We start from the raw sequence: 13,048 nt of genomic DNA, 5'->3' as shown, positions 1-13,048 counted from the left end.
AAAATGGAAATTCTTCAGGAAACAAATGACTGGTATATCAATTTTTGTCATTATTTCTCTATGAGACATCTATAGCATGGGCAATTGAAGCAAAAGAAATAAGATAAACTACACTATAAGTCACAGTGAAGAACTTCTCTGTCTTTGCGGGCTTGGTCTTCTCAAGAAAAACACAGAGGGATCTTTAGCCTGAGTTCAGTTTTTTTACTTCTATATTGTTCTTTTTAAGATTCTATTTAAAAGATTGTTTAATAAAAAGAAGTGAGAGAATTTCTTAGCTCTGTGGCTTTTTGAAGGGAATGATTCTGAGAATACATATCTGTACCCACTTTTATCCTGAAATAAAGCCTTCACTGGAGATGAGTTCCAGCTATTAAATTTGATTATGGGGCCCTGGGGCAAAAGGATAATCTTTTTTTAAAAAAGTAAACAGTTAAAAAATGAGGATGGGGTAAAGCAGGATTAAGAATAAGAGTGGATGGAAGAGTACGTGTGAAGGTGGAGGTGTTGATTTAAACACTGTAGGAAAACTTTCTGAGCACAGATCATGTCCTGACAAGTAACTTAAACATCTTTTCTATGAAACACTGTGTAAGGTGGTAGTTCAACTTATATGCTATGGAGTCACACAGTCTGGGATCAAATGCCCGCTCTGTTACTTCCTAAGTTTGTAATTTTAGGCAATTGACTTAAACTCTTTGAGACTCCATTTTCTTACCTGAATAACAGGAGCGATTAATGCTTCCTAGGGTTGTTGTGATGATTCAGCATAATCATTAATACACATTGTCATCGTGTTTGATGTCATGATGATGATTATTATTGGTGTTGTAGAACTTACTTGACATATATATTAAAGTCTCCTGTTACCTTAGAAAACAATTTGGAGGCATGGCAACAACTTAAGAGCTGTCTTTTAACAACAGAATAGATTCGGGAAATGAGGTAAAAGATGCAACTTATCTATTTAGATAGAATATCAAGTTGGTTTCCTTTTAAAGATGTTCATAAAAAGATTAAAGACATTAAAGATGTTCATAAAAAGAAAAGATTATGAAACCAAACCTTCTAGTAAATAATCATGAGTTTATATGTATTTTCGAAGTGCACATATTTGTACTTCTCCTAGGAGGACATATCGATTTGTGTGTGTATTTCAAGCAAGCATCTTACGCACGTCGTGCTTGTGGCTGACAGTGCTCTCCCGGGGGAAGGTGGCTTCTGTAATTGCAGTGAATGGCAATTCTATTTGTAGACATGACTTCCTACAGCCTGCACTCCTTTCTGTGATTATTATTTAAAAAATACTTGTCCTCAAATTATTTCATCTTCCTGGCTACAAGGGAGAAAATTCTCCAGCACAACAAGAACCTCACAGGTAACATGTATTTGAATTGAAAATGTATATCCTCTTACCCATAAAATCATCTGAGTGACCTCTGCAGTCTAAGGAATACAAAAAGCATTTCAATACTAAACACCCTCAAACTACCACTTGGGCCAAAAAAAAAAGAAAGAAAGAAAATCAGAAGTATTAATGTCATTTGAAATGCTGGGACATTTTTCTTCCTTCTTCCACACTCTTTTTTGCTTATAAACAAAAGCACAATTCTCACATCGATAGAAAATCAACAGCAAGAGGACTTACCTTCCTTCAACCAAGAAATGTTATTTTTGTCATTTTCAAAATGCTCAGCTGTTCTGACTTTTATCTTTTCCAGCTCAGTTTCTGACATCTAAGTGGAAACAGAATTGGTTATATAAAAAATTCATTAAGAACCCAAATTTATAACACGGAGCCTTATATTTAGAGACGACTATCATAATATAGGAACATTTTATCTCTGTAGTTTTTCAGCTCCCTGTCTAGCGTTAAGTCTTACATTTTATCCATGTATAGTATTTTACAACACTGACATTGAAAACGAAACTTTAGATGATATTTCACCTTTTAGCAGTCAAGATTGCTGTAAGCTCTGATTTCTGAACACGAAAGAAAAACAGATGAACAAGTAGCCCCAGATTTGTCAAAACCCAAACATTCAGTGACTGTTCTAATGCATTTCTTAATAGCCTAGAGAAAAGCATGCTGCAAAGTGACGTGCAAAGCTAGAAAGACTAATAAACACCAAAGGACTTTTCAGCAATGTGCTGGGTAGGAGAACCTTATGACCTCAGCCAGGCCAAGCTGAGCTTCCTGAAGGTGTTGAGACCTATTAGGCATTCTCAGTACGTTGCACTTGACTTCCTCCATGGCTTGATCGCAGTGAGCTAGGATGCCCCACTTGCATCAGCAGCTCGGTGTACTTACCTGTTTGTTCCTAAGGGAGGAGGCCCAAGGTGTGGGACGGGGGAGCAGCGTGCCGATGCTCTGGGCAGCCTCCCTGCTTGTCTCTCAATGTCCAGCATTCCTCTGCCCTGCTAGAAGTGAGCGAAGAAGCAAATACGCTCCCTCCCTGGGTGGTGCTAGATTTGTATTGCTGCCAGAAGCATCCAACTTGCGGCTGAGAGGTTTTTTTTTTTTTAAGGTAATGTAAAGCCTGTGGTTCAAAACAATAAAAACCTTCTCCAGGCCAGCACTTATTTAAAATGACACTCTGCAAAACAGGGTGAAAAGAAGGAACTCTTTTCAAATGGATGGAGTTTCTCCAGTCTCCTTCTTTCCACACCCGCCATTCATCACTTACAGTTAATATTAAGGATGTAGAAAGAAGAGATTGAAAAATATACGTAGGCTATTTGGGTTAAGAGAAAAGGAAGAGAAACCTCTCAGGGTTTATTTTCTAGAAGTTCACCCTGCAGCTGCTGTTTCAAAAGGCAAGTTTTTCTAACATTTTATAGACAACAAGAAAACATTTCACATTCTTTTGAGAGTCTGCAGGTATTCCCAAAAGAATTTGGAATCACATTCCAAAGAGGATTTGTCATTAGATTCTTAGGCAAAGACAGTACTGTTTTCAACAGAAGGTTAACAGCAGACAGCATAACCCATAACCCTTAGGAATGCATGATAATAAATAGTCCAACATTCCTAAATGTTGTTGTTGGTTTTATTTTATTTTTATTGGAGTACAGTTGCTTTACAATGTTGTGTTAGTTTCTACTGTCCAGCCAAGTGAATCAGCTATACCTATATACATATCCCCTCTTTTCATCATAAAAAATAATCTTTATTTTTTAACCCAAAGTGGTTTGCCTCCTCCAGTGTCTTTACCTGGAAACTGTCTGTTATCTGATGGACTTGTATCCATTTCACCTCTTTTCCCAACTTCATTCCTTCTTCTACTTTGCTTCCAGTTTTGCGTGAAAATTGACTGAACAACATAGTTTTTAAAAACAATAAAACTGGGAGCAAAAGATAAATTTCAGATTCCTTACATAGCCAAGGAAGACCTTGACCGGTCAGAATCTATAACATCATTTTCAAACTGTGGCTTAAAGTTTTAAGATTTCTCCGAGGTGCCTATCCTTTCCCTTTAACCTAATTGCAATGCTGCTATTCTTGAACTCACCTGCTTTTGTTATGAACATTTCAGAATGTTGCCTCAAAAGCCCACCTCCGCCCCCATCTTGAAGCCTTCTTGATGTCTAGAAACAGTCATTCCCTTCTCTGATCCCCCTAGGGACTCCTGGCATCATCACCTCCATTGTGGTCTTCTGTAAACCTGTCTTATCTTCCTGACAAGGTTAGAAACACCTCCACCCCAACCCCCCAGGGCTCAACCTCTGTCTCTGCATTTTATGCATCTTGCTCAGCGTAGGACATGATCACCTATAGATTAACAATGGTTGGATAAACAAAACCAGCATATCAAAAACACCAGTGGTGTTTTCCTTGTCCCAAAGTCATAGGAAACACCTGATTACGATGTTTCTCTAGGTTGTCTCTTTTCTCTAGTTATAGCACTTTATGTCCCTTCATCATAAATTGGAGACTTAATCTAATGCCCTTAATAGTTCGGGCATTGTCCTTTGGAAAAGCAAATTATCTAAATTTTATGTATTCTTAGGGTCAGAGAGATGTTTGCTAAATGACAATCACAGTGATCTTAAAACAATAGAGACATCATTGGAGCTAAAGAAACCTAAGATGCAAACACTGTCCAGATGAGAAGAAATAGTCAAGTGTTCAGGCGAGAATGAGTGAGCTGAAACACTGCTGATCACATTATTCCTCCTAGTTTATTTTCAGTTGTATTTTAATCATAGACCATATGAGTATCCATGTTATTCCTCAACAGAAACTATTTTTTTTTAGATTCAAAATGGTTTTAGATCTCTGTAAGTTTACAAATTGTATAACCTCTTCTTCCGTGCAATTTCTAAGGCAGAGAATCCATTCCTACCTTGAGTGTGTGATGATGAAGCCTCTCCTTGGATTCTGTGATTATGTTTACATATTTTATTTATGTTCAACTAAACTAGTTTCTAATTATCTGTCCCCAGAGCAACATATAACTCAAATCCTGTCCACATTTCTTACTTTGAAGGTTATGGTTTACTCTTGATTTTTCTTTTGATTTTTCTTGATTTATGCTTTGATTTTTCTTGATTTATACATATTTTTCAATTTGTTTTATACATATCTTTCCACTTGTTTTACTTTTGCAATTACTGTGATACAATTATTTGTATTTGTTAAGTAAATTGCAAACTTTAAAATCCTTTGGAAGAATAGTTCTGAGGAGGGAATTTTTATGAAGATAACATTCATTTCTAATTTGGAAATATTATCCAGTTTTGACTGATATATTTTATTTTATTTTATTTATATATATTTATTTGTTTATTTATTTTACATCTTTATTGGAGTATAATTGCTTTACAATGGTGTGTTAGTTTCTGCTTTATAACAAAGTGAATCAGTTATACATATACATACGTTCCCATATCTCTTCCCTCTGTGTCTCCCTCCCTCCCACCCTCCCTATCCACCCCTCTGGGTGGTCACAAAGCACCGAGCTGATCTCCCTATGCTATGCGGCTGCTTCCCACTAGCTATCTGTTTTACCTTTGGTAGTGTATATATGTCCATGCCACTCTCTCAGTTTGTCACAGCTTACCCTTCCCCCTCCCCATATCCTCAAGTCCATCCTCTAGTAGGTCTGTGTCTTTATTCCTGGCTTACCCCTAGGTTCTTCATGACATTTTTTTTCTTAGATTCCATATATATGTGTTAGCATATGGTATTTGTCTTTCTCTTTCTGACTTGCTTCACTCTGTATGACAGACTCTAGGTCCATCCACCTCACTACAAATAACTCAATTTCTTTTTATGGCTGAGTAATATTCTATTGTATATATGTGCCACATCTTCTTTACCCATTCATCTGATGATGGACACTTAGATTGTTTCCATCTCCTGGCTATTGTAAATAGAGCTGCAATGAACATTGTGGTACATGACTCTTTTTGAATTATGGTTTTCTCAGGGTATATGCCCACTAGTGGGATTGCTGGGTCATATGGTAGTTCTATTTGTAGTTTTTTAAGGAACCTCCATACCGTTCTCCATAGTGGCTGTACCAATTCACATTCCCACCAGCAGTGCAAGAGGGGTCCCTTTTCTCCACACCCTCTCCAGCATTTATTGTTTCTAGATTTTTTGATGATGGCCATTCTGACCAGTGCGAGATGATATCTCATTGTAGTTTTGATTTGCATTTCTCTAATGATTAATGATGTTGAGCATTCTTTCATGTGTTTGTTGGCAATCTGTATATCTTCTTTGGAGACTGACTGATATATTTTAAACATGTCCTAACAGTTAAAAATTTTCTGTTGTTCTATTTTATCATTTTTCTCTGCTTAGACTTTCACTGCCCTTTGATTTCACTTTTGCACTTTGAATTGGCTTTTGTCTTGAAGAGTGGATGACGTTATTTGAATTTTCTATGTGGAATTTTAATTTTCATTTTGAAGATGCCATTTTTTGAAGTTAGCTCATTTAAAATTCCTTTCCTGTCTTTGTTTTAGCAATCATTTAAAATGAGAACTGTAGACATTAATAAGCATGGTATTTAATTTTTTGCATCTACTTCATCAGGAAAGATGATAAAAGTAAGCATCAAGTACTCTATCCTGAACCAGTTGTATATCACTAGTGTCCCTGTTGGTTGGACATTGCATTAGGATATTCCATACTGATGCCAACCTTTAAATCATTCATTCACCCACCTAGAGATGTACTTGGGTCACAGAATTCTCCATATGGGTGATGGAGTGTGATTTGGACTGGGTTTTAGTCTCTTGAGCTAGACTGGGCCTTGGGATGAATAAGATAAACCACAGTGGATGATAGAAAGTAAAAAGGAGTTAAGTCCAGTGGGTCCCAGGCAGAGCAGACTTGGAAATAGATGGTCCAACATGAAACCCAGAAGTGACTGGCCAGCCTCAGAGGTCAGACTGGTTTGACTAAGCTCCAAGGAGAATAAACATGTTATTGAAAGGATCCCCTGTCCAAATTATGTTTGTTGTGCTCATTTCAAATAATGAGCTAAATAATTCAGACCCAGGAATGTGGTCTCCAGGCTCAAGTTTTCTTGTTAAATTGTTTTTTTTGTTTTCTCTTCTGAAAGGAGATAATTTGAATTATCCATTTCCCTTTATTTTGACTCATGCAGCAGTAATAATTCCATTCCCTTTATTTTGACTCATGCAGCAGTATTTCTAGTTCCTAATCAAAATCCGATCCAGAAATAGAATCTTTAAGGGCACACTATCCAGCATAAAGCTATCTTTGCCAAAAAAAAAAAAAAAAAATCCCTGCAAGATCGTCATATGTTTCATCTTCTTGTTTCTTTTAAAATAAAATTGAATGTGTGAAGCTAGAGCCTTCTTTAACAAATAATTATGTGCTATCATATTAGTCTTTTGTGATTGTCTTCAAAATCATTGCATTGTCCCTTGCCATTGTTTGTATAACAGTGACATTATATGTATAATGCACAAAATGATATTAATCATTGTGTAGAGAAGTCAGCAACTTAGATTATTGGATTTGAGGACTCTTGTAGAGTCTTTCTGGATTGGTGGATTGGGTCCAGATGGAAACAGTATAGGATGGGTGCTTACCCTTCGAAAGTATGTTTTCTGCTACAGAATGGAATCTCTATATTACTTAGTATAGTTAATGAAAAAGTTTTCAGTAGCCATTCTAATGACCAATGTATGCCATCACGTTTTACATTTTAAAATTCTCTTTGAGATTATGTGGCCTTGATACAAAAATACACATGGAGTAAATAAACATTGGTTTAAAGTATCAGTGGTAAAGACAAATAAAACAAGAAGAAAATTCCTTATTTGTAACACACGCTCTCCCAGCAGAAAGTTACAGTTAACACCACAAGGCATACCAATTCAAGGATTTATTAGATGTTAGATCTCATCAAAAGTTTAGGTTTAAGAAATAACACTCAGGGATATAAAATGCATTAAGTTTTATCCGTGTTTCATGCCAAACCATTAAAAAAGCTGTTTACCTTGACCAAATTATTTTTATGCCTTACAGAGTTTCTGTTACTGACATAGACCTTGGTTGGCACTGAGAAAAGATATAAGAATAAACATGTGAATGACACTTGCTAGTGGGTTATGAAGATTTTTGTTTCCTCAGGATTACAGTATAAATCTTTTAATTTACTACTGTCCTGTTAGTGTAAATATTGTTCCACTTCATGTTAAAAGTAGTAACTTTATAACTATGTAATGCAATTAACACACTCTCACCTTTGTACTATTATTTCTATATGCTGTACATTTACAAATGTTATAATCTGATGGGCAGTGTTCCTGTGTGTGCATGTGTGTGTGGGTGTGTGTATTTAAATAGTCAACTGTCTTTTAAATAAATTAGGAAAAGAAAAAATAGAGATTTTAAAAAACGTTTACCCACACAGTTGCCATTTCTGGTTTTCTTCAATTCCTTCTAGTAGACCTGAATTTTCATTTGATTTCATTCCTCTTCAGCGTAAAGAACTTTCTTTACCATTTCTTGAAGTTCGGGTCTGCTGGTGACATACTCTTTCAGCTTTTGTTTATCTAAAAATGTCTTGAGTTCATTCTCCTTAGTAAAGGATATTTACCCTGAGTGTAGATTTCTTGTTTGCTAGTTTCCTTCCCTCCTTCCCTCCTCCTTTCCTCCCTTCCTCCCTCCCTCCCACTGTCCCTCCCTCCATCTCTCCCTCCCTTCCTTCCTTCATTTTAATTTTGACATCCTTCCTGTTGTTGTACCCCTATATCTAACATGCCTTTTTCCCTCTCTGATCACTTGAATTTTTTTTTTAATCTTTGATTTTCAGCAGCTTGTCTGTGATGTGTTTAGATGTAGTTTTTTAAAAAAGTTTTTTCTGCTTCAATTTTGCTGAGATTCTAGATTCTGCAAGTTGATGTTTTTCTCCAAGTTCAAGACATTTGGGGCCATCATTTCTTCAAATATCTTTTCTCTTCCCTTCTCTGTCTTCTCTTCCAACAGCATTCCAATTACACATGTGTTAGACCACTTACTATTTTCACAAAGGTCACAGAGGCTGTACTTATTTTTTCCCCAGCCTCTTGTCTCTCTTCTTCAGATTGAATACTCTTTGTAGAATTGCTTTTGATGTCACTAGCCTTTTCTTCTATACTCCCCAATCTACTACTACTAAAGCAATCTTGTATATTTTTCATTTTAAACATACTTTAAGTTCTAGAATTTACATTACATTTGGTTCTTTCTAATAGTTCCTACATTTTTGCTGATAATACTCATTTATTGTCACCAGTTTTTCCTTTAATTTCTTGATCATATTATTATAGCTAGCTTAAAGTCAGCATTTGGTAACCCCAACATTTGGATCTTCTCTTGACTGCTTGCTTTCTTGGTTATTCAAATGGCTAATAATCTTTTATTGTATATTAAATATTTTGGATGATACGTTTTGGAGATTCTGGACAACACTGCATTCTTTTAAAGGGTAATGAATTTTGTTCTAGCAAACAGTTAAACTACTGGTATATCCTTTGGATCCTGTCAGGCTTGGTTTTATGTTTCGTTAGGGTTGACTCAATTTCAGTTTTTTTCTTAGACTTACGATGTAGCTCCGGCTAAAATATCTGGTTATTAATGGCTGAGACATGTCGTTTTTCAGGGCTCAGTTAAATGCCCAGGTGCTCAGTGAGATATCTCTAGTCTAGTTGGGCCAGAGTGTGCTCTAACACTGTATTAGCCCTCATACATGCATTCATTACTCAGTCCCGCAGAAGCTAATTTTTGCAAGGTACTTCAAGTCTCATCCTATGCATGCACAACCCAGCCCCTAGCCAGGAATGCTAGGGTGAACTCTGCCCCTTACCTGCTTCATGCAGCTCCCTCTTCTCCAGAGCCCTGCACCGAACATTATAGTCACTTCAATAGGCCGAACTCCAGTCTCTGCCTCTTCACTTCAACAACTTTGCTACTCTACTTTGGCCCCATCTATTCAGTACTTGCACTTTGGTAGGGAAAGGCTTGCCAAGTCAAGAGCTGGAGCAAATATGTAGCTCGTCTTTTGTTTTTACTTACTCTCAAGAATTATACTACTGTTCTGCTTGTTGTCTGATGCTTAAAAATAGCTTCTTCATTTATTTTGTCAGGTTTTTAAACTATAAATGAAGACATGCAAGTCCAGTATCATTTATTCCATTGAGACCAAAAGTTAAAGAAATTTTGCACATTCCTTTATCTCTATCCTTCCAGTCGATCAGACATCAGAGACAGGTTTCAACATCCCCTGGTGTGGGGCAGATGAGTCTAGAACAAAGGATGACTCCTTTTTGAGATTCAAATTTCATTTTATTTTAAGTTCATAGAAGCATCAGTAGTTTTGAAAGCAAGTCCTTTTTATGATACGTACCAAAGGACTGAGATCACATTTAAACCATAAATCATATGTTAGGTAAGACTACAAAATTGCTTCAAAGTAGTGTTTGAGCTAATCACCCCACCAAATTAAATTTTGACAAGTGAGTAGGAAGGGAATTTGAAGGGGATGTGTGACTGTGGTTTAGATGCTGGATGTTCGTTAAATAGGAATTTGGTGCATTATTGTTTTAGTTAATTCTTGAAAGATTGGGACAGTAGGATCCCTGGATAATCTGGGGATTACTAGGGCAGAATAGTTCTTTGCCCAGTTTCCTAGAAGTACCTTAGTAGTTTTCAAGACTTAGAGAAAAATGTTTGCATCCAGCATGACATCTAAATATCAATAGCAGATGGAAAGACTAGGTGAAGAGATTTGAGTATTTCCATAATACAGTGTATTCTGAGAACACCTGGGGAGAATTCCAAACTTCGTCGAAGTTTGAGAGAAGTGCTGAGGACCAGTAAACAGAAACAAGGCTCTTGGTCCCAATAAGAGATGCCATTCATGGGTGCTGCATAGTAGACAATCCAAACTAGCAGCAGTGGAAGGATTATGGATTTGGGGAGAAGAAATCGTGGGGAAAGAGATGATCCCCAAAGACTATCAGGAAGCGTTCTCTCTAAGTGAAGACCAGCAATGACAGAGGATTATCATGTACTAGATTTGCTATCCAAGGGGAAGTTAAGGGGGGATTGTATATAGCCTGAAAGCCTCTCTTTGAAGCTGGAAGAGATTGAATTAGCTTGACTTTGTAAGTTTGTTTTCAACCATCAGTAGGAATGTTGGCACAAATGCTAAGTTAATATCAGTTAAAGAGAAATAAAAACACCATATGTTTTGTTGATCTGAAGACATAGCCTTGCTCTATACTTCCATTCCCACTACTCTCCTGAGATCTCTAAAGATGAGTTCACCAATGTAGGCAACATTTAGAAATGCCTTTTAGGAGTCTATTTAGAAAGGCTTCCTTCTTAGATAATGACCACCATCACTCACAGAGGTGGGTCCATCACCCTATTCCTTGGCCATAACAGGTGGTATCAGAAATAGGTGGTTCAAGCTGGCCAATCCAATATCCTCTCGCCCAAAATTTGGACTTGGGATCCAATCATTAGGGTTTAACACAGGATGGCCTGTTTGGGTTGTGAGAAAGAGGAAAAATTGGGCAATCAGGAGAGCACAGTGGGCAACTTATTTGTTCCAGTTTCTTCATCTTTAAAGTAGATATAATAATTATGGTATCTACTTTGAAGTTGTTGGGGGTGGTGGTTAAATATTAATGAATGTAAAGAGCTTGGAAAAGAGCCTGAACATACATTAAACATTCAGTAAAGACTTAGAAATTATGTTTATTATGAGTGAATTATTTTTCAACTCCATTGAGGTATAGTTGAAACACAAAAAGTGACACATATTTAAAGCATGTGGTTTGGTCAGATTTGACATGTGTATGAACCCATTAAACAATCACTGTAATCAAGATAACAAACATCCCCATCACGCCAAAAGTCTCCTCATCCGTTGGTAATCCAACCTTCTCTCCACCCCCATTCTCAGACAAATACAAATCCTCTTTTTGTTATTCTCCATAGATTAGTTTGCATTTTCTAGAATTAAATCTAAATGGAATCATATACTATGGTTTGTTTTTTTTTTTTTTTTTTGGTTTGTTTTGCTAGATTTTTAAATTCAGCACAATGATCCTGAGATTCATCTATATTGTTGTGTCAATAGTGCACTTTTATTGCATTCCATTGTATGGGCATACCACAATTTGTTGATCTATTCACCTGTTGATGGGTGTTTGAGTAGTTTCCTGTTACAGCTATTACAAATAAAACTGTTGTAAACACTTATGTATCCATACAAGTCTGTGGTTTTACTTTTTGTTTGGTTTTAGTATTTATCAAATTAAAAAATTTTAAGGGGAAAATGAGAAAAAAAACCCAATAAATAAAATTATGATTAGAAAATACAGTTTTAAAAATAGTGTTCATTAGCTTGCAAATTAATTTCACCCTCAAATATACAACTTGACTTTCCAGAGACTAGTTGACATCCAAATGGAGTTTACAACTGTCTCATCTTTATATTTGACCACTGTGAGGTCTTTGTTGAACTACTATCTGCTAGAAAACCTTCTACGGAGGAAAAAGGTGGCTTATAAGATTCAAGACAATAAGACCAGACACGGCCCCTTAACCTCTCAAAATTGTATTGTAGAAATGAAGAGGCATATTGTCTTCCCAGAAATGTGCACTATTGTTTTTTTAAAAGATAATTGAACTTTTCATACAGTTAGAACATGTAGTGCAATTTATTTGAAAAAGAAATTGCAGAAATAGCAACTTTGCTTTCTTACTGGAAACCTAGATATTTTGAAATATTTGGATGATAGCAATTACAGCCATATAGAATGTTGCTTACTGAGTTTGTATTAGAAATTACTTAAAATTATTTATTAATGAGAAGGGATTGATTTATTGGATTCTTACAGTACCTTTTGCTAAATTCTTAATAATTATTTTAAATAATTATGTAAACTAGTGGATATTATTGGTGGAGGTATGATAATGCTTAAAACAAAGTCCTCTTTAATCAGTACATTATGTCATTCAGATGTACTCTTGAAACATTAACATCTGGAAATGTCTGTCTCTGGGGGAGAGACATTTCTTGACTACATGTAGCTATTTCCCTCCTATTTGAGTCTCGTCATTGTCAAGTTCTTTGTCATCTTCTTGGCTGTGTGTTGGCTTTTTGAGTTCCAAGATCTCCTTTGCCAAGTAGGATGGACAACCGTGATTTCTTTCGTACAGTACTTGGTTTTCTACCTACATCAGTGAGGAATACTGTTGTTTTTTTTTTAATCCCTGGAGAGAAAGAAAAAAATATTTTATCTTGATCAGTCTTTTCTCCAGACCACCTCTCATGGGTCAGTCTTAAAGCAGGACATTTAAATAAAATGAACTTCAAATACAATCCCAGTTTAATAGGACTTTTGGATTCAAAGAGAAATTCTAACATTTGATCAGCTATTCACAAATGATGTCTTTGTATCCTTTAAAGAACTATAAAGCAAATAAAAAGTTGTAAGCTGTTTTATTTGATGTTATCTGAGATAAAATAATTCTTTGAAGAGCTGTAGAGACTAATTGGAAAAG

General features: G+C 36.1%; 1 protein-coding gene across 2 annotated transcripts in view; it reads right to left on the bottom strand.

The window, feature by feature from the left end:
* The window catches only part of MDFIC2 (MyoD family inhibitor domain containing 2), a gene marked incomplete at its 5' end in the record, with an annotated part of 98,872 nt that extends 97,136 nt beyond the window's left edge, over positions 1 to 1,736 (bottom strand). For both annotated transcript variants that reach the window (XM_082637791.1, XM_082637792.1), the window contains one exon: positions 1,649 to 1,736. In XM_082637791.1, coding sequence (XP_082493917.1) covers positions 1,649 to 1,736 — 88 coding nt within the window. The remainder of the gene's footprint in view (positions 1 to 1,648) is intronic.
* Between the last annotated feature and the right edge of the window lie 11,312 nt (positions 1,737 to 13,048).

This window comes from Mesoplodon mirus (genome assembly GCF_964341445.2).
Source record: "Mesoplodon mirus genome assembly, chromosome: 12".
In the NCBI taxonomy this organism is placed as follows: domain Eukaryota; kingdom Metazoa; phylum Chordata; class Mammalia; order Artiodactyla; family Ziphiidae; genus Mesoplodon; species Mesoplodon mirus.
The sequence above is the reverse complement of the archived record's forward strand: the minus strand, read 5'-3'. Positions and strand labels throughout refer to the sequence as shown.